Source organism: Anticarsia gemmatalis, chromosome 3 (genome assembly GCF_050436995.1).
Source record: "Anticarsia gemmatalis isolate Benzon Research Colony breed Stoneville strain chromosome 3, ilAntGemm2 primary, whole genome shotgun sequence".
Taxonomy (NCBI): domain Eukaryota; kingdom Metazoa; phylum Arthropoda; class Insecta; order Lepidoptera; family Erebidae; genus Anticarsia; species Anticarsia gemmatalis.
In genome coordinates this window covers 3936822-3958614 of record NC_134747.1, presented here as the reverse complement: position 1 = coordinate 3958614, position 21793 = coordinate 3936822, and the positions used below count along the sequence as shown (strand labels likewise).

The following is a 21793-nucleotide window of genomic DNA, read 5'->3' as shown; positions in this document are numbered from 1 at the left end:
AAACCTCTTTTTTCGATGTTATTAGACGTGTTTGTGAGATATCTATAGATTTTTTTATTTTACCTGTTAAAAGCGACAGGCGAGCAATGCATATGTTTGCGTATTTAGATGATTTTCTGATTGTTACTAGTGAATTTGCAAAACGGATTTTAAATTATATTTTACTTACCCTAGTTCAAATGTTTAGTTATAATATACATTCTACAATATATTAATGTTATTTATTGTTAGTAGCAATAGTTTAATAAATATATAAAGAAGAGCGGTGTAACTTATGACGTAAGTAGATTTCTTTGTATAGTTGTGAATGTTAAATGTTTTTATTGTACCCAATAGATATAAATATCACCTTGTGCCGTAATATAGATAATATGTACCCGCTTTTTGTGTTTTCAATCGTTATCCTGCACTTGTCTGCACCTTTTCAGTCCTTTGTAAAATATATGAAAATGTAAGTACCTATTTCGCATGCGTTATTTGTTAAAAATCTTTTTTCGACGGATACTAAACTCTAGGCAGTATATTCTTACATATTTTATACTAATATTCTTTTTATATGGTTTAATATACTAGTTCTAGAAGTATTTAATATATTTGAGAGCTGTTAAACGATTTTAGTTCTACAATGGACAAAAGATTTTCTTCAGCATGTTATAAATTTCATTAAAATATTTACGTAGGTACTATTTCATTATGTATTATATTTATAGTATCGTAGTGTTATTTGTGACAATGTTTGGACCTCTAAATGGTTTTCAGAACGACCTCGTAAGGCGCAAAGATTCCTGGAGCAGTGGAATCAGAAAGAGTGACTCTAGAAAGAATAGCACGTCAGCTGAAACTTCGGTCTAAAATTGTAATAATGTTCTTGCAACACACAAAACGTACGGATACGTACTTAGGGGAAGAAAAAAGACTCGTCCATACGTGCGTACCGACCGCCTGCCAGTTTGCAACTGACAAATAGCATTCTAAAAAGAAAAAACTCGTAAGTCCAAAGGCGATTCCCGCGTTTTTGTGTGTTGCCAGAATTTTCACCAAAATATAATTACCGTTTGTTTAATAGACTAAGGCAATTGGCACAAAGTGTGTTAATTTAAATTAGTAAATGTACTGACACCATTTGTTTTATAGGTCCTTAAATATTACTGTGTAATTAGATTTAGAATTTTTGAAATATGTTTCCATTTGGAATCTGCATTCGTTGTCAATGTATAGAAGTATGATCGAGGAAATGAGCACGATATTATAAGAAATGACTTAAAAGAAAGTAGGTTCATGTGATAAAGATACGCTTGTTTCATTTGTTTCCTTGATTATACATACAGGCTGTATTTGTCATGCTTAGCTGTAAAGACAGACATACAGTCAATCAAGTTTTATAACCCATTTCTGTCCCACTGCTACGCAAGTCTTCTCCCGGAACGGAGGGATTCGACGTTGAATCTACCACGCTGGCCAAGCCGGGGACATCGTATGTCCTCAAGAAATGTGTTAAAACTACATTAACATCAAGTATGAAGAATATTATTTATTAATTCACTGCTCACCATTTACGATTTTACAGTCTGCGGGTCATAACTGAATACTTAAATGTGTTTACACAAAATTGTCAAATCACATTTTGCAGTAAATTAAATCTTGAAGGCAGACAAAAGTATAGTTAGTTTTAGCTCTAATAACGAGCTAGGCTTAGAGATGTTTTTTGCAAAATGATCAATGTCACCTGCTAAATGAAGCCAAATTAGAGTCAAATATTTTCGTCATTTTCTATTTAACTGCTTTCTACACGCGTTGAGTCTACCAATAAGGTGACAAATACAGCCTCAATAACAGTTACCATAAAATAATTAAGTCAATAACAGTAGTCACAAGCAAATTAATTAAACGAAGTGCCAATAGAGTAAACACCACTAGAAATTATATTATATTAGATTTATACAAATATGTCGCCCGTTTAGAACATTTAGATGTCGCCAAAATAGTCGTACATGAAACGTTATATTATTTGCTATTTATTTTTAACGTTATAGTAGAAGTAACACGTTATTTATAGTGATTTTAGTAGGGAATTATATTAAATTGTGTACACGGTTTGTTTATTATTATGTGCGTACAAATTTATAACATAACATGGTTTATAACAACGTTTTCCTTGTATGTAACATGTTATATAATATATAACACTTCAATGTATAGGCTGCTACACTTATACATTAACTAACAAATGTTAGTAATTGTTAAATGTTTGATTTCAATCCAATTTTGTTTAGAAATGTTAGTAAACATTTCCTTAATAAAAACATTTTCTAACATTGTGATCAATGTTAAATAAAAAAGTAAAAAAAAACGTTTGATGGCAATTTATTGTTCAAATAGTCAACAAACGTTAATTTTTTCGTCGCAGTACATTATGTTTTTATGTTATAAAACGTTGTTATACAACATGTACGCATCATAAGACATTATAATTAAGTATGCTGTCTAGTTTTAAACGTTATTAAATAAGTTATAGCAGTTGTTACGTTATTTTAGTATATTCAACAATATTGCTATAGGAAAATGTTATTTTTGTATCAAATAGAACCGGAGTAGTGGTTTTTAGTTAATTATATTTTTGTAATAAGCAGTAGAAGTTATTTGAATAGCAGCTTTTGTACCCTTTAGTTAACAGAAGTAGAAAGTAGCGCAACGTATAAAAGTAGTTTTTCTTGTTTTTTCGTCAAAAATATTGAATTCATATAAGATGATATTTAGGACGCGTTCAATTTTTTTTTTTTGACAAAAAGAAAGATAGAAATAGGACAAAACAAGTGAGAAAAAGAGAGAGAAATATGCTTCGCAACAGATATATGTAACTCCTTACAACTAACTAGAATCATTCAAACCGGTTCTGGTGTTTCCGAACAGAGAAAAAAACTATTTTTTCTTTAATATATTGGTTAAGCTAGTAAACTGTTTTATGTTCAGGAAAATAATTATTTTTAAGCGACTTCGAAATAAGCAGGAGGTTCTCAATTCGACCGTATGTTTCTATTTTAATTTAGAATCCAAATGTAATACTATATGCTATACCAGCTTATATTCAAAAGCTTAAAATATATTTGATTTCGCTTCTATTAGGTACATTTTATCAAATCATGTAATATCCCCTGTAGCCTAATATATCGGTATTGTTTAAACAACCGCTAGACTAATATAAAAGTAAGCAAAACAATTATTATTTGTACCTGGGATGTTTGTTACGATTTATATCGTTTTGGAATATATTTGTGGAGTGTTATGAATAAATGGGTTTTTATAAATGTACAGTTGCATTTTCATTTCATTTAATATCTCTAACAATTTTTTTTAACCCGTAACAGTCCCACTGCTGAAGCGCAATTGTCTACTGTCGATACTGTCGAGTAACGACAGTTAGTCGTGTAATATGTACTGCCAAAATAGTTCCTATGGAACCCGGTAGAGGCGCTGATCAGCTTTTCGTGCAAAATTTATCGACAGCAAGTCGATTCTGGTAGAGAATTGAGCTACTGGTGTCTCTTCCCAAACGAACGCGAGGTTAAGCTTTGAGTCCACCACGCCGGTAAAGTGCTGGTTGGGGACTTTTTGTTGCATGCCGTTTAGAAATGTCGCTATAAGGTCTCATCTAAGAAGACAGTTGTGGCAAGATGGGTTGATGATTGCAATGATAAGTTATGTCGGGGAAAATGACTCGAGTTGTACAGAATAAGAATTACTGACGGCAACGGGAGATCTTAAGTTAAGTAGAAAAGCTGCAAATAATGGTGATAGAGACAATTCCAGTCGTAAGTAAGTAAGTAATAATTAGTGTTTTGCCTAAAACTTAAAATCCTAATATTCAAAGTTAACATCATAAATATATGTAGACAGACCCTACAATTATTTGTTCCATATGTAAATTAAGCCTATAATACTTTATGCCATCTAAAACAATAATAATAACTTTACTTTACTACGAGCTACATGTACATTTCTACCACTATCTACCACCTTTACGGCAAGTAATGAAACAACCTCTCTATAAATCAATAATATATTACACTAATTGTACCTTAAATAAAACAATAATAAATACTATAGTTAGGCGGTTAGTTCTTGGTCTTCTTCTTGTCGGGGAGTATGCCCATGTCTTCTTGATACTTTCTGATCAGCTGTTCTTGAACGTCCGGGAGGCAGGGCGAGTAGCGGCTGTATTCCATGCTGAACTCGCCTTTACCTTGGGTCATTGATCTGAGGAACAAATGGAATGATGAATCAAACTAGTTTAAAAATGCTGAACGGTTTGAAATTTGTTTCTGTGTTAGAAATATTAAAAGTTGAGATAGAAAATGACATTTGAATGAATATCTAGACAGTCTATATTTTACCTAGGTGTGTAATGTACATCAATTTACACATTCTAACGTAACTTTAAGTCATTTTTAAAATGTTTATGTTAATTTAATACACTCATTGGAAAGTTAGAAACGGTGTCTAGTACGGAAATCCAGGTTCATTACATCATAAAGTACTATTTCCGCTTGGACAATATTACTTACTTTTACTTTTTTGAATATCAACTACGGCTTTTAGCTATTAGTTCTTGTAATAGGCTTTAATACTGTGGAACCTATACACGCGAGCCGCTTGGATCAGCTATATAAGTTTCAAATAACAACCGCACTTACCTAAGTTCACCAGCATATCCAAACATATTATTGAGAGGTACTTCAGCGTAAATCGTGGTCCATCCCTCCGTGCCCTCCGTGCCGGTGATGATGCCGCCCCTCTTGTTGAGCTGGCCGATGACAGTGCCGTGGAACTCGTCCGGTAGAGTCACTTCTACGAACATTATAGGCTCCAGGATCTGCCAGGCGCCGTCGTCGAATACTGGGGGGAAATAAGAGATTTTTATAATGAGTTTTTATAACATAATTAAGTACTACTACAATAAGTAGGTATAATGATACAATCAATGATATTTTTGAAAAAACGTAACGTCGATAAGTAGTTTACTAAAGTATGACTGGTACGAAAATGGCTTTATATTGAAACACAAAAATTTGGAACAAAACAAACCAATGTCTTGAGCACTTGAGAAAGACACATAAATAACATGCAATAAAAAAGTTATGTCATTAAAATATTTACGCCAATAAGGAATAGAATTACAACTCTATAATACAGGCTATTATAATAATACAATAAGGGCCTTATGATTCCTTCATATTTAGAAAGTCAACTATATTTGTTCGACATAAAGAACATGCCTACCCCTATGGGAAAAATACGCGAAATTATCTACGTATGTATTTACAAAGAATATTTCAAAAAGACGTGATATAATATAATGCATGTATAAAGAACATCTCAAGCAAATTCTGCCTACCTTCTTTAACAGCGCCCTTAGCAGCCAAGAAGAAGGCCAGCTCACTGGAGTCCACGATATGATGAGCACCGTCTTGTAACCTGAACTTGACGCCGGACACCTTGTGACCGGACAGGTAGCCCTTTTGACACGTGTCGAGGAAACCTTTCTCCACACCAGGGATGAACTGCTTCGGGACATTGGTACCGATTGTTTCGTCCACGAATTCTAGTACTGAAATTAGAAAATTGGTATTAAATTAGAGTAATACTCGAACGTAAGCTTGGGAACAAGGGGTATTAAAATCGTATATTATTCAGAAAATGTAATATTCAACGGTATGTTTGAGGTAGAATAAATAACCTAACCTGACACAGCTATGACAAAATATAATTGATGAATAGGTATGGTATACAAGACTCTTTGTTGTGTGTGTTTCATCAGCTCCTTTTAATGGCAGAAGCGAAACAAAACTATTTACAAACTATTTTTTCACATCTTAGGTAGGTCTTACCTCAGAATTCGAATTCGATGTATACTGTACATTTACAAAATAACAACACGCACACACACGCATAGTTACGGGAGAAAAAATCGTTTCTAAAAACATTAATTGTTATTTTTTTTCATTTTATAATTATACTACCTGACCCGCGCAACTTCGCTTGCGTCACATATGAGAGAATGGGTCAAAATTATCACCGTTATCGTAATATTTTTTACTGTTACTCTGCTCCTGTTGGTCGTAGCGTGATGGTATATAGCCTATAGCCTTCCTCGATAAATGGGCTATCTAACATTGAAAGAATTTTGCAAATCGGACTATTAGTTCCTGAGATTAGCGCGTTCAAACAAACAAACTCTTCAGCTTCATAATATTAGTTAGTATAGATATCTGCAATCAGAATGGAAAAGTTTCACTTACTAGTATTCTGGTGTGCATCCAAAGGCTCCATGATACCGGTAACCCTGGCGTACTGACCGGCACCACCGGACTGTTTCTTGTGTAGATAGTCGAATTTGCATGGTGACATCATCGTCTCCCTAAAATTAGACAATCACTTGTTATAAAAACTTTGAAGATAATCTATTTATATATTAGTGAATAAGATCTTTAGCTCTTGGACTAAAATTATTTTTTATTACTTTATTATCAACAAGTTTATTGTCACGCTAATTTATTTGCCAATTTAAGCCCAATTTACCCCTGGTTTCTGAGGTACATTTAGTGGTTATTTATCTATACAATAGGGTTTAAACTCATATAAAAATAACTATATTGAATAGATAAACTACCGCTAAATGTGTTCTGTCGCTGAATATGGCGATATTTATGTGACTTAAAATTCTAAACTTAGAAATCAATGAAATTTCTAATGACAATTGATTGCAAGAAAACGTGAGAGTGACTTTGAATATCTAACCTCCGGTGTTAGATATTCAAAGTCACTCTCACCAGACTCTCACGCCAGATCCAGCGACAGAAAGGCATACATCAAACATGAAAGGCTATTCTTACCTAAACGCCACCTTAGGTTTACCAAGCTCTACGGGACAGTTATACTCTCTCTCCATCCTCTGCGCATAGATCTCGAGGTGCAACTCTCCCATACCAGACACGATGGTCTCTTTGTTGTCGCCGTCGTAACGGAACTGGAATGTTGGGTCTTCTTTGGTGAATCTAGAAGGAGAAAAATAATGGGTAGAAAAATAGAAGGAGTTAAAGAGTGTGTTGTTAAGTAGGGGTAAAACTCTCATATTTATATAGGAAGTTGAGTAACAATTTGTCATATACTTAATAACTATGTGACTTATGTCTTATCCTGATATTTCTATTGTGTAAAAGTCTTTGAAAAAGTTGATATGGAATGTCATTAATAAAATATATGGAATAAATTCTGAGTTATGGTGAACTGGTCAAAACGGTTTTATTCTGGTTATTGTTACTAAAAACTAAATTATATTGCCCAATAGAATATGGATTCGATATACTGCTACAGACTACAGTAAACCTCATATGCGACCTATGTAAAGCTAAGAAGTCTCTAGTAAAACTCATACACACCTGGCCACAGCCTTCGAGAAGTTATCTCTATCCTTACTATTCTTAGGTTTAATCGACATGGACACAACGGGATCAGGCACGTGTATAGACTCCATCGCCAGCTGCAGCTTGCCGTCGTTCACGAAGGTATCACCCGACGCGCAATCTACTCCGAACAACGCGAAGATATCGCCGGCCATCACTTCGTTTACTTCTTCCATGTTGTTTGAGTGCATGCGTACTAGACGGGAGATTTTAACCTAAAAAATAAGAATTTTGTGAATAATCTAACAGCAGGTCAAATTGAGGTTTAATAAAATACATTAAATCGAAGTTAATAGCAAAGATTTTGGTTAAATTTTAAGAAACGCATAATCTACCGGCGGAAAATATAAATAATAAAAAATACAGATTCTGAATTTGTAAAAAAGTTACATAATTTCTGGCTACTTATAAAACTAAAAAAAAATTTAATGAAAAGAAAGACCTTACCTTCTTCCCAGTCCTAGCATTAAAAATATTCTCTCCCCTCTTCAGCATTCCTTGGTAACACCTCAAATACGTCAACTGACCAAACTTGCTCACTTCCAACTTAAAGGCAAGCCCAACAAACGGTTTGTTATCATTTCTTGCAGAATCCAGAATAATTGTCTGACCCTCCCCATCTTTATCTTCATTTTGTAAAGCTGTGTTCTCCACTTCACCGGGATGGGGAAGGTATTCTAGTACAGCGTCGAGTAAAGGCTGGACTCCTTTGTTCTTTAGAGCTGTACCAACGAGCACGGGTGTGAAGGAACGGTTTAGTGTTGTGCGACGAACTGCCTTTTTAATATCGTCGACCGTTGGCGTTTTTTCTTCGAGGAAGAGTTCTCCTGTAAATGTTAATACAATAAATTAAGAATAATTGATACTGAAGACAAGTAACAAAAGGTCCTGAATGAAATTGTAATGCGTCTATTTGTTAGGTATTACACAGAATAGATGCAATATACTTAACAGTATATGAATGAGGAGTAAGTCTTGCTACACACATATTCAGTTAAAACATTTAGGTGCGGCGATGTCACATGTTTGTTTGCCGCCCGGCTAGGCTGATAAATGCTGAACGGCATACATATGTGTGAACAAGCTTAACTTTGCAACTGAATATTGAAACATCATATGAAGATATAAAAATTTTAGCCCATAATTCTTTTATGCCACTGAACATTCAATAACTATTTGGCTTATTAAAATAAAGAAAACTATGTTTTACTGGGACCAATTAAACAATCGAATCTTACCTAAAGTCTCATCAACATTAGACAAATGTTCAATCAGTTCATGTCTCCTCTCTTGTACCTCTGTCCTCTTATCCTGAGGTACCTCATCATAACGGATAGTCTCTCCATAGTCTCCATCAAAGTAGATAGCCCTCTCTTCTATTAAGTCTAAGATACCCGCACATTCCTTCTCTAGACCTATTGGAAGTTGGATGAAGGCAGCATTGTGATTCATTTTGGAACGCATTTGTTTGATGACCCTGTAAATATGGAATTAATACATAAGTTTTGAGTAAAGATTATCCAGAATATTGATTGGGTAATATTAAGTTGAAAGTTAACTTGAAATTATTAAATATGTAGTAGTAAGCAAATATTGGTATGTGTGACAATGCATGAAATAAGGCATTTTATATTGATACTTGACCACAGGATGTAAATTTACATGAACCTCAGTATGTATGATAGTATAGCATAGTTTGTTTGTTCATGAGGAATGTTTCAAGCATATAGGAAGATCCTATATGCTAAACTTTAGTTTTCTCAATCAGTTCCTAAATGGAAACTAGAGTAAAACTACATCAAATGAATGGTTAAATTAGAACTTACCTGTAAGGATTGGAACCTAATCTATCCAGCTTATTAATAAACGCCAAACAAGGTACACTGTATCTCTTCATTTGCCTGTTCACAGTTAACGTTTGGCTCTGCACTCCTCCAACGGCACACAACACAAGGATAGCTCCATCCAACACACGTAATGCTCTCTCCACTTCAACCGTAAAGTCTACGTGTCCAGGAGTATCAATGATGTTGATGTTGTGTTCCTTCCATATAGTGTATGTGGCCGCTGACTGAATAGTGATGCCTCTTTGACGTTCCAGTTCCATAGAGTCCATGACCGCACCGACATTGTCTTTGCCTTTAACCTGAAATAATAATTTTATTTATTTTACTTTTTATGCAAGAGCAATGTAAATGGGCATTATTATTGTAGTATTCAATACTGAACTATACAATATACAACCTTGTGTAAGAATAAACAGGATAATATTGTAATCTGGAATATTCATCATAATGCAAGACAATAATGAAGAATATTGTGTATCTATAGAAGGATGTATTTAGTCAGTACCTTTTAAATAAAAACTTATGAGAATTTGTGAGAGCCCATGAGGAAGGTTCCAGGCCCAGTATGATAGGTGTTCACTTTAATATGGAATAAGATCTTATTGCAAAAAAAATGTATTTACCTCATGCATAGCGTCTATTCTGCCTGTATAATATAATATTCGCTCCGTAAGGGTAGTTTTGCCTGAATCTATATGGGCAGATATTCCAATATTTCTGATCCTTTCCAAGGGTTTATGTTCTGCATATTTAACATTAGATGAGAATTTCTGAAAAATACAATAAAAAACACTATTAGTACACTAATTCACTTACTTTTCTAATGAATACACAGAAATAAGAAATTACGTAAATTCCACCGGATAAAATGTAACACAAATTTAATGAAATAAAATACAAATTTACCTCTATTTGGGAAACGTTAGGTTTTTTTAGACTCCGTAAAGCGTTCGCTACACGCATTAAATTTGATATAGTCATGATGTATTATTTTAATTAATTAAATTAGAGCAAAATTATTTGAATTTTAGGTTAAGGCTTCATGTCAATGTCATATGGTACGGAGGGCGGAGTAAGAGGGAGCTGGGAGGGATGAGCATTGCGAAACCATAGACATTATCAAACCGATTATGGGAAATAGAGTAGCCAGTGGATTTCTTCCCTTTTGTACTAATTTTAAAAAGGTTACCTACATTACATACCTACCTAAAAATAAAATGTAGGTAGGTAGCTTTTTAATTTGAAAACACTTTATATTGTTCAAGTTTTTTCTGTGTAACCAATGTGAATATAATATAATAATTGCTTTATTCCTATTTATTTCTCTACATATTTTTCTGCAGAATAATCATACATGTATACTGCTCTCTTGATAGTAATGGCAGGCTTTTGTATACCTATTTCTGTAATTTTTTAACATCGAGAGCTAATGGATATTTCAACCTAACTGTAGACAAATAGTTGATTTTACTAAATAACGGTGCTTTGTCTAGTGCTTCTCTATCTTCGGAACATAGACAATTCTGAATAGAATGAAGTTAGCAGCACTTGACTTCTTATGTTGGCAACAGTTTGAACTATAGACAAAAAAACAGTTTCATTTCAGTTCAAAAAGAATATGGCCGTGTTGGGGCCGTGTGTAAGTGTAAATATGAATGGGCACAATAATATTCATAGTCAGTTAACAAAATCGTTAGAAAGAATTTTGGAAGATGCTTACTTAAGTGGTGAATTAAAACTAAGTGGACGAAAGTTGAGAGAGTTTCCGAAACCAGTGAAGTATGACCTGAGCGATACAGTTGTTGCTGGTAAGTCTGAGTTTTATAAATAAATCTTGCTGCATTTCTATGCGTTTTACATATAATATTTTATTTTTGGGTTTGTTTTATGTACTCCAAGTGTAGCGGAGTGTTTTAGAGATGTAACAGTGTTATTTTTATAAACCGGCGTTTGTAGCGTCGCGCCTGCATTATTTGTCATCAAATCGATCGGATGATAACCACTCGAAACAGGAATTATAATGCGATATACCTGTATTTCTGAGAAATCGAATGGGGAAAAGAGTATACGTTCTGCTAAATGTTATTTTAAGTTAGCATCTACCATTTTTCTAAAGCAATTTTGAGTTTAAAAGTCCAAAAATCATATGGTTTGCGGATCTTTCAGTTTGTGTTGATTCTAATATTAACCACGTTTTTGTAAAAACTAGTAACGCTTGATAATTTTATTATCATATTCAATTGAAAACGAAAACCTTGCTTAGAAATAGAAACGCGGATTTGTTTTCGACGAAATTAAATACCTAGCATTGGTTATCAAACAAACTGTAGTCAAGCGTGTGTCCTAGATTTACTATTTTTGTTATACTTAACTTTATCTAACCCCGTTTCTTCATAGACTGTAAAATAATAACATTTAATACCTACGTCTTATATCGTAGGTGAATATTTTTATTTACCTACTCATACTATGAGGTGAGGCATTGACAAGAAATTATTCAGCCTTCTTTTATGCAAGGAATTTGCAGCTGCATGCCCATCTGTACTTATGGATAAATTCTTACTGGATACAAGTTATTTGTAGGCAATGTTAAAAGACGTAAGCATAACTTCATTACGTCAATAATAAAGTAATTATTGTAATTAACTTGCATCAGAAAATGCATTTTTCCTCTATAAGTAACTGACCTATGTATTTCACCGTATTTGACCTTATTAAAATTGTGCTCATTATTTCTCATAAACAGGAAAGTCGGGATTACTATTTACCTATTGTACACAAATGTTTAGAACCATTTGTTCATACAGAAGTTCAGAATATTGACCCGTTTTCTGAAAACTAGGTTCATCTATATTCTATCTAGGTACCTACTAATTTTGTAAAACACTATCTTACGTTCAAAATAAAAATGCCACCTACGTTTATCGTATTATCGTAAATAATTTCCATATAATTTTGGTTATTTTATCACTGAAACCAGTTTATTAGGCAAAAATATTCCTTACGGCTGTATGGAGATTGCCTGTGCCCATAACTGGTTTCTTTTATTACTATATGTATTATGGCGCCGCCTGTTACGGGGCAAGCTATTCTAAAAAAGTTTATTTATTTCGGCATTTCGCTGTCGTTTTGTCGTGGGCGTCTCGGTTTATTTTTTCGTGTCAGTCCACGGCGCAGCAATGTTATGATTTTTAAATACCGCAATGAAAACCCGTTTTTGCAGGACTCACTTCGTAAAAATACAAAAACATTTCAGTAAGAATGATTACACTTTCCATCTTATCTCACAAGACACAAATTCTTAGCGAAATGACTTCATATAGACTTATCTGTATGTAGGTTCTTTTGGGTGCCTCTCAGTATTATGAAAACCCGCATAACCGTCCTTATGTCAATACTTTACAATCGTAGACTACGAATCCTGCATCTTGCATGACTCTCGAGACAGACATTATTACAAGCCGAGACAATAATACCCGGCCTTATCTCTTTCCGTTCGTCTTATCTCGATCTTTCTGCCTTTACCTGTTCACGCAATCAAGACCGCTATTAGGTATTCTTTAATAATAAAACTATTAAGTTTATTAACTGAAATACCTTTCGAATTTTCCAACAAGACACCCACGTCCACGCATTGTGGGCGGCGGAAAATGTTATATGAAATAACCTGTTCTTGGTGCCTTGCGTGGGATGAACCAGCTGATCCGAGGTCGGGTTTTATTTCCAACAGTAAATTTTATGTCAGAAACAATAATACTGCACAATACTGTTGAATAATTACCTATGTGAACGGAATAAATCAGACATGTTTAATTTTATTCTAGCTCGTCTTGTAAATCTATAATCATTATGCTTTCCTTACGTGAAAAGTTCATAGATTCAGTCCTTTAGTTTTGGAGATTTACCCTCTTAAAGGCAGTCTAAAATTGCTTTGCTTTGCTGAATAGTATAACAAACCGTATTTCTCCCCAGATACAATCAAATTCGAGAATACGCCTTCAATCTGAATAAATTGTCTTATTTGGGTCCATTTATTTGCCCGAGGTGCGCCCAATTTATGTTTGCCGTACACAAAGTTCAATCGTACATGTAAATGTCATCGAAAACGGCTTATTTCGACGTAAAATACTGAGATTCCCGCACGATAAGTTCTACGATAATAACTAAATTAGAAAAGAGAGAGTGGCGTAACATCACTGTTTAATTTGTATGCTAAATATAGATAAGAGTTGTTTGTTTTTGACTAAGCACCTTTAATTTAAACGTTAGTGATCTGTATCTCGAACGAAACTGCTTTTTTAATGGAGTTCACACGTTTTTGGCCGTAATTCTTGAAAGTACTACAAATTGGCTTTATGTTATTTTCGCATGATTAGGAAGATCTTTTCTTTGCGTTAAGCTCTCGAATATTGTCTGTGATAATTGACACTAATTTCGTAGAAATCTTTATATTCGGTTTAGCACATTTCACTTGTAGCATTGAACAAAGAATACTTCTACTATCTACGAATCTACCTGTATACCTGCCTAGGGTAAAGCACCCAGTAGTCAGCCCCCAACCAGTAGTCAGCCTTTACAGGCTTTATATCCATATAATTAGTGTAGAAAATAGTAAAGACCAATAAAATAATCATTAATCGAATCTGTATAATCTTATTGACTAATATGCACAATTACGATTCGATAGCATGGCAGGTTGACGTGTTACACTCATTCTTATGAACTGCCATCAAAGGCATGGCCAAAAACGTCGCCATTGCTATTTTTTTGTTAAGGATTCGTGTTTTAGTTTTTGGCATGTTTTTAAATGAATTTGATGCAATATGGAACGAATTGATATTTTATGCTAGTATTTAATAGTTTATCTTCGATAAAATCAGGCATTGCAGGCGTTTTATTTGTCTTTTGTATTATAAATTAACGTGGCCGACTATTGGGCTTGCAAAATATGAGGTTGATCCAGTACTCGGCCATGAGCGGCTGACTACTGGTTTTTTTGCAATTCTCATATATGTGGTTGAAATTAACAGGGCGAATACTTCTCAACATAACTATTGCGTTGAGCTAAACTCTTCTAAGACAAAAATAGTATTTTACCAGTAGTCGGCCGCATATAAAGTCAGTGAATTTCATGAGGCCGACCATTGGACCTACATATCCCATAGTCGGCCGTCAGTTTTGCTAAATGAAATTGGGTCTTAAATCCTTTCATTAAGGTTCAAATTTGTGGACGGCTATGTTGGCACAAAACTTAGTTACTTGTTTTCGAATAGTATCATATCAAAAAGACCAAAAGATCTGTATAAAGAGGAATAATTGTCATGTGCTATGGTGGCGATCAAAAATGTTATGAAAATCATGGTAACGAGTCGAGTACTTGGCATTTCACACATTATTATGACACTACAAGTCCGAAATCGTTTAATAGTCGCACAAATGCCCCGTACCATTAAGCTAGACTAAGTGCACTCCCAAAAACAAATGACTGCCCTAAGAAACTGGTCACGATATGCTGGAATCAGCTTCCAGTTTCACCGGATGCCTATATGACCTCCACAACCCAGTTACCTGGGCTATACCGCGACTACCATAAGACTGGTTATCAGATTTTCAAGCTTCTGACTAATGGCAACGATTGCCAGAGATCCTTAAATGCCCGCCGGGACCTACAATTTACCATGCCTTCCGAAACACGAAGGAATTTTGGGAAATGAGAAAAGAAAGGAATGATACCCGTTACTTCTATCATCCACCTTCTATTTCCTAGCCTACCATTGACTTATGTTTCAACACATCAAGAAAGCTAAAATAGTTTTATAGAAGAGAGCATCTTTTGTGGAGTGGGGAGAGTTGAGAAACAGAAGGAATAAAGGAACAGAAAATAATAATTTATCGCTGTGAAACGTGTGAAGAAAGATTGACTAGAAAACATTTAGAAATCAATTACCTAAGTGCTAATAACTATAAATTAAAATCTTGAAAACCCCCGATTTCACAATATATTTTTTTATTTCATACTTTTTATAGGTTGGTGGTTAGGTTAAGCCATTGACTTTCCCACCATCAGCTTTCTCAACATGCGAAGCCATTTGAGACCCCGTCCGAGTAAATTTGCAGAGATTCGGTTAATCTCCCCACTTTAACCCACTACAACTTTTAAACGGCTCCACCGATTTTCATCAAACATGTCTAAAAACACTCGCACATATGTCACCTTTAATATAAAAAAAAACTAAATTGAAATCACTGCATCCTTTCGGGAGTTATGATGCCATAGATAGACAGACACACAGACAGACACGTCGAACCTTATAACACCCCTCTTTTTGCGTCGGGGGTTAAAAATTAATGGATGTATAAATTGTACTGCATGGTATTATTGCAAATGTGCTTTATTTCCTGGAGATTTCAATAAAAATATATTTAAAATAGAACATTTGTATTGAGTAAGTAAGAGGCTGACTACTGGGTAAGATATGGCTGACTACTGGCGAAATGGGGCTGACTACTGGTAAAAAGTGCCATATTTTGTTTAATGTGGATTTTTTCCATAATAATCTTATGAATATGATATTTTGTAATTTTTTTCTTAAAGTTTAATAAATTACCTTTCATACAATGACTAATGATTTTACATCTAGTTGTAAATGTTAAAAATACGGCTAAATCAAATTGACATTTTCACTAAAAGGCTGACTACTGGGTGGTTTACCCTACCTACAAAATAGACAATCGATGCGTTCAGTAGAAATAGTGGAATAATGTATAAAATAAAACTCGTTTATCATTATTGTTTAAACATTTCACAACATTACTTTGAATTATTCGAAATCCATTTATTCTCGTAAAAGCAAATGTCTAAGGGAAGACTGCCAAATAATCATAAACACGTTTTTATTACAAAATAGAAAACACGATAGATAATTATAGATTGTTTATTTTTACAGAATTTTTAAATAGCCCTTTGGATTCGTTGCCAAATGTCATAACTGCTTTCCTTTTATTAGATTGCACGAGCCAACATTAGTATTGGAACTTAAATATGTAGTCTCCAGTGGCGAAGGCTCCATACAACTCGATTCCTATCGGCTTCCCTTTCTAGACAGACTTAATATTAATATTAAATTAATTGTTTACTATTGCCAAATAAAACACAATTAATTAATAATCACCAATATTTAAACCGAAATCTTTAACTAGAATCATTAATCTAATCGAAACAGTACGAAAACGCCTACACTTCAAAATTACGCTTCGCTTAAAACGCAACGTGAGGTAATAATAATGAAATAAGCCGGAGGCGCTGATTGAGAATCGCGTACAATAAAAACTATGGCGGCGATGTCGCTTACGACCTTTTGGATCGCGCTTCGCACCGCGCTGCATAGTGGCGAGCAAGCCGGAGGAAGAGCGGGTTGCCTCGCGCTACAGCGCTCGCGCCGCGACAGACACATAATCTTACGCATGTTTCTGTCGCGGTGCGAGCCGCGTGCAAGAGCGAGATGGAAAATATAAGCTAAGCATCCTGCATAAGTATTAGTTTTTGTCCAGTTTGACATTAGGTCATGTTTGTTTACTGTTTACATCTTTCGCGCGCTCTATTACAAATTAGAATATTTGTGTTTATCACAACATTATTCCTTAATAATTATGTTTGTGCATAATTGTGAATGTATCAGTATATAAAACAGTAATTGTTTTGCATGTTTCTATTAGAGTAAATTTTCATTTTGTCAGATTTATAGGTTAAACTCATAACAATAAAAGTGTTCTGCGTTTATCCATAATGTGTTTGATATTTTATTGTTGATGAATACATTCTAAATTGCTTGTATAATAAGTTATTAAACAACCAGTGCGAGACAATCATCAATCGTTCGATATACGTTATCTTAAATATGTGCTGTTGTGTTACCTACGTGTTAAGACTACTGAAGACAGAGTAACTTAATGCAAAACAAGCATGATTAGGTAGCACATGGTAAGTACCTATGTATTATTAGTCTGTAGAGAGAGAAATAAGATACCTACTGTAGTCGAATGTAGATAATACACTCATATTGTTATTATGCTAAATGCTAATACGCTACTTTTATGTCGGCATTCTTACGATGTACATAAAATGTAGGTAGGTACTATACCTAGACAATGACTTATAGCTCCGGCTTACCTTTTGTAAAAAATGACCCTTCGCCACTGGTAGTCTCTTTTACTATATTAGTTACTAGGTTCTGCGTGCGACTTTGTCCGCCTGATTTGATTTCCTGGAGTAAATTGTGTTGTCTCTGTTAATCAAAATCTAAATTTAATGAAAATTTGTTCACTAGATTTTGCGTGAAAAAGTAACAAACATACTAACATACATCGATCTTCACAAACTTTAGCATTCATTATATCAGTAGGCTGCATAATCTACTGTCAATTTGAACACTATTCCTTATGCTAAACTGCTTTTTTCAACGCCAATGAGTAATGAGTTCAATTTTGTAAAACTAGTACAGTTAAAACAATTACCAGTTACTACTAATGTCGTAATCGTCTTTCATCTTCGACAGGCAATTGTGTAATTTACTTTGAAGCATCGCTATTCAAAAACACATATTTTGTGTTCGTTGAAGTATAGCAGCTCGAGTTAACATTTATGAAACTAAAAGTTACATGGCTAAGACTGGTTTCAATACTTACGGATGGGTGAGAAATAGCTTATCCATTACATGTTTTAAGTGGCAGAAAAAGCAATAAAAGTTTTCATATAACTTGTATACACACGCAATACGTAAACATAATGAAACAATTTGATTTAGGACGAGTCTTCCAAAACAGCATTACCTATTAAAAACATTAAGTATTTCCCAAGAGAGTCACTCTGGGGTAAGTACCCCCATTTCGCCAGCTGTGCTAAAACTCACGTGCGTTATAAGGGCGAGCTTGTTATCTCCCAAGCCGTTAAAGAAAAAAGTCTGATCGGAAATTGAAACTTAGCGAACAATTAGAACAATACGCCGACATCGTATAATGTAATGAGACACTTTATTGCGTATTAATTATCACTGAACCATGAACCTTGGTCATCATTCAATAGTACAATAACAGGTGTGTGCCTAGGCTACTAGTATTTATTACCTATCTATTCCATTTGCATAGACTTCCACATGCGGTCATCCAATGACATCACTAGTCGTAGAACTAATTAATCAGTTTGAAGCTGTTGAAGTATTGAAGTGATTAATCGGACCTCATCGCTGTACTTCATTACCAAGGTCCTATAACAATGGCGGGACAAATTAGACGTTTTAATTAAGAACGATGAACACAATTGAGTACAAATATATACCGTTACGTATTGTGAGATTACTTCCATAAATTCTCAAGATATTTTATGGTTGTATTGATCAACGTTGATATTTATTAATGTATTTAATAACTTTCACATTGGATAGTAATCTATCATTATTTACAGGTTCTTAGAATTATATTTTATAAACAGTTTTATCTCGCAATACTTCGAAATGCTGCTTTTATCTACTCGTATCCATCAGCCCACCTCAGACATATTAAATGTCAAACATCCTTTTATAAATAAAGTACCTACCTAGTAAGATACCTACCTATATAGTTTTATGCCAAGCCTTATAAACATTTTACGAATATTGTCCCTTACACATTCCAGGTATTTCAATTACGTCTAAAGTTGGAAGGACAACGAAATAACCGTTGACTTTCTGAAAACCGTATATCAAAATGTTCGCATTGTTCTGGCAAATAACTCGGTGTTTACACTTTACAAACGGTACCTAACTAATTATAGCAGTTTTGCTAACTTCTCACAAAGCTACGAGTTGAATGTTAGCGATTTTTGATACGCGAATAATTTTCATAGCACTGTTTAGTGTAACGTGACGTAAGCTTAAATGTCAAGTATAAATTCCGTGATTTTGAATTAACATTTCATGCAAAACTTTGGTTAATTATTGGATATTATTACCTTCGAAACTGAAGCAAAATGAAGATAATGGTTTCGGTCGTAACCATTACTTTCCTTGAAGTTTTAATGGCGTATAAATGCTAAAATAAAAACAGGTAAGACGACAGTGCGAAATGCCGCAACTCAAATGAGGGAAACGGATTATTACGCGCTTCCCTCATTCAGGCCTCTCCACTCCTGCGGGAAAAGCACCCTAGATAAAAAAATGCCTTCATTTTTAGGACGAATACCCTATTTACATAAACCTTTTTTTATTTCTGCGACAGAGTTGTGTATAAGAGTTTTGTTTACTGCAAACCTCGTTCATTAAAGCTAGGTAGATTTTAATATTCCATGGAGTTTTTAGAACTAATCAATGACAGAAAAGCAAACTATTTGTTTAAAAAAAATAACTTTCCCTGTTCGTTTAAAGATACCGATTCAATGAAAAGGTATTCTTCGCATTTCTTCTGTTGTTCCAGATGATTGTGTTCACGAAGTGTTCCTCTCAAGACAATAACTGCCTAAGTCTCTCTAAGTTTTGTATAAATGATTCCTAATAACCCACATCTAATTGATTTATAAGAGAAATTTCACACATCGCCTGTCCAACTGCTTATTTCTAGAAAGTGTTACTGTGTGCTATGAAAGTTGCAATTATTTACGCTTATCATAAATGTATGTATACTTAGCTTGATTGATCATAAGTAGGCTCGGTGCTGCATAGATTTGTAAAGAAACTGATCGCCTGATTTTTTATTTATTCACGTCTTTTTATCATGGCAACAACTTGCTTTTCTTAACATAGTGAGTCAAGTTTCTTTAACGTTGTTCAACAGATCATTATAAGATAGTTTTCGTCTAGGAAATTACGCATACAAAATATAGAGCTAATTCTCAAACACGAGCTTAATAATAACTGTATCTATTCCTATTATTGATATTGGCACTTGACAGACGACAGTAGATATCATGTATTGCAGACGTAGAAAATAAGCAAAATGTACTTGAACTTAATACGATGTAATATAAATCGCGTAGCCTTACTTAACCTAATACATTGTATAACTTTTAGCATTATAATTGCTTCATTTCAATAAGCTATAAATAAACCTATCGACTCATATTCTATTTATTCGACCACTTACAAAGTTTGTTTCCTTAAGTTGTTTAGGTTTATAATGCGTTCATGCATTATATTACGCTTTGAACCCCGGTCCCCGACATAGGGAGCAAAGTTATAATTAATGATAAAGCTCTGGTTTAAACCAAACTTGGCAGACATACGTTTGTTAGAGTGGGTAGACTGTAATTTGTTAGTTGACAACATTTGCATGTAGCAGTTGTAGTTAGTAGTTTTATGACCATACATTGCATTTTGCAGCACATTTCGTAGTTACGCTAAATGGGTACATACAGCTTTGCGTAAAAGTGTCATTAAACTTTGAATTGGAATTTTCGGCTCACATAATGAGATATTTCAATACCTATTACTTCCATTGGAAGATTCATCTACCTACTTGTATCTTTTTCGAGCACCTATGCTACAAATAACATCGTTCTGAAACACATTAGTACAGTTCATTAGACTACGTTCACTACAAAATAATAGGCAGAACGTAGTAAAATACAACTGAAACGCACAACAGAAAGTCGTTAACAATTTATTCTATCTAGTTGCCCAGACAGTTTATATTTTGTCAGAAAAATGTTTGCCTAAAGATCTATACCTCCAATCAAACTTCAGGTGACTTGGTAGAGCCATTAAAACAAAAATATATGGAATAAAACAAGCAAATTAGTCCAATCCATTATCGCTGTAAAAGTGACGACTAATTTGACACTAAAGACCGGTTAGTCTACAAAAAGTTGCTAATGGCTTTGAAGACTACAAAAAAAAACGGAAATTATTTCCATTGTTTTATCCCTTTTCCTAAGGTTTTCAGAGGGAAAAGTAATGAGAGTTGCATTCAATTATTTTCGTTAACAATAGAATCGGTGCTATGAACTCCGGGTGCACAGGTGACGTCTGCAAAGTTTTATAGTTAAAGTTTACATACAGTTAATGTGTTATGGCGTATAGAGGACAGGTGCGGCGTGCTCACTCGAGCGGTACTCCGGATACGGGGGGGACGATAACACCACCAGGTAATTCCAGTTCACTGCCTGCAATACAAAAACAATCAACCTTATGCACATAGACTTTAGAACCAGCTCCAAATTAAAACAGTTGCACACCTAATGCAGGAAAAAACACTCCCATGTTTGAAGATTTCCATTCAAACGTTGACACGCATAACGCAGGTACGCACCGAGTGGGCGGATGAGTGGGCTAAAAAAATTAAACAAACGTATCGCTTATATCGTTCACAGCAAGAAACACCATAGGATGACCTCTGTGTATTTTAATAACAGCCTCATCTCGTCTGACCCTTTCAATTTTCCAATAGACCGCTTCATCGCCTCCAATGGCCGTCGAATTGACGTAAAATTAGCATCGAGGTGACGTGGAATATTCATGC

The 21793-nt window shown here is 34.4% G+C and overlaps 3 protein-coding genes across 6 annotated transcripts in view; 2 read left to right on the top strand and 1 right to left on the bottom strand.

The window, feature by feature from the left end:
- The window catches only part of Ndae1 (Na[+]-driven anion exchanger 1), a 94598-nt gene extending 91289 nt beyond the window's left edge, over window positions 1-3309 (top strand). For both annotated transcript variants that reach the window (XM_076135852.1, XM_076135851.1), the window contains exon 14: window positions 760-3309. In XM_076135852.1, coding sequence (XP_075991967.1) covers window positions 760-852 — 93 coding nt within the window. In that variant the 3' untranslated portion in view covers window positions 853-3309. The remainder of the gene's footprint in view (window positions 1-759) is intronic.
- A 734-nt stretch (window positions 3310-4043) lies between these two features.
- On the bottom strand, window positions 4044-10397 carry mEFG1 (mitochondrial translation elongation factor G 1). Its single transcript, XM_076135853.1, has 11 exons — window positions 10214-10397; window positions 9931-10077; window positions 9287-9606; window positions 8699-8937; window positions 7908-8287; window positions 7437-7675; window positions 6891-7052; window positions 6297-6415; window positions 5393-5605; window positions 4692-4893; window positions 4044-4254 (listed from the first exon to the last, which is right to left on the bottom strand). The coding sequence occupies exons 1-11, from the start codon at window positions 10286-10288 to the stop codon at window positions 4113-4115; spliced, it is 2238 nt and encodes a 745-aa protein (XP_075991968.1). The 5' UTR covers window positions 10289-10397; the 3' UTR covers window positions 4044-4112.
- Window positions 10398-10891: 494 nt separating this feature from the next.
- Window positions 10892-21793, top strand: part of Lrch (Leucine-rich-repeats and calponin homology domain protein) — a 59464-nt gene continuing 48562 nt past the window's right edge. For 2 of the 3 annotated variants that reach the window (XM_076135849.1, XM_076135848.1), the window contains exon 1: window positions 10892-11115. In XM_076135849.1, coding sequence (XP_075991964.1) covers window positions 10926-11115 — 190 coding nt within the window. In that variant the 5' untranslated portion in view covers window positions 10892-10925. The remainder of the gene's footprint in view (window positions 11116-21793) is intronic. The other variant, XM_076135850.1, reaches the window with a different exon arrangement.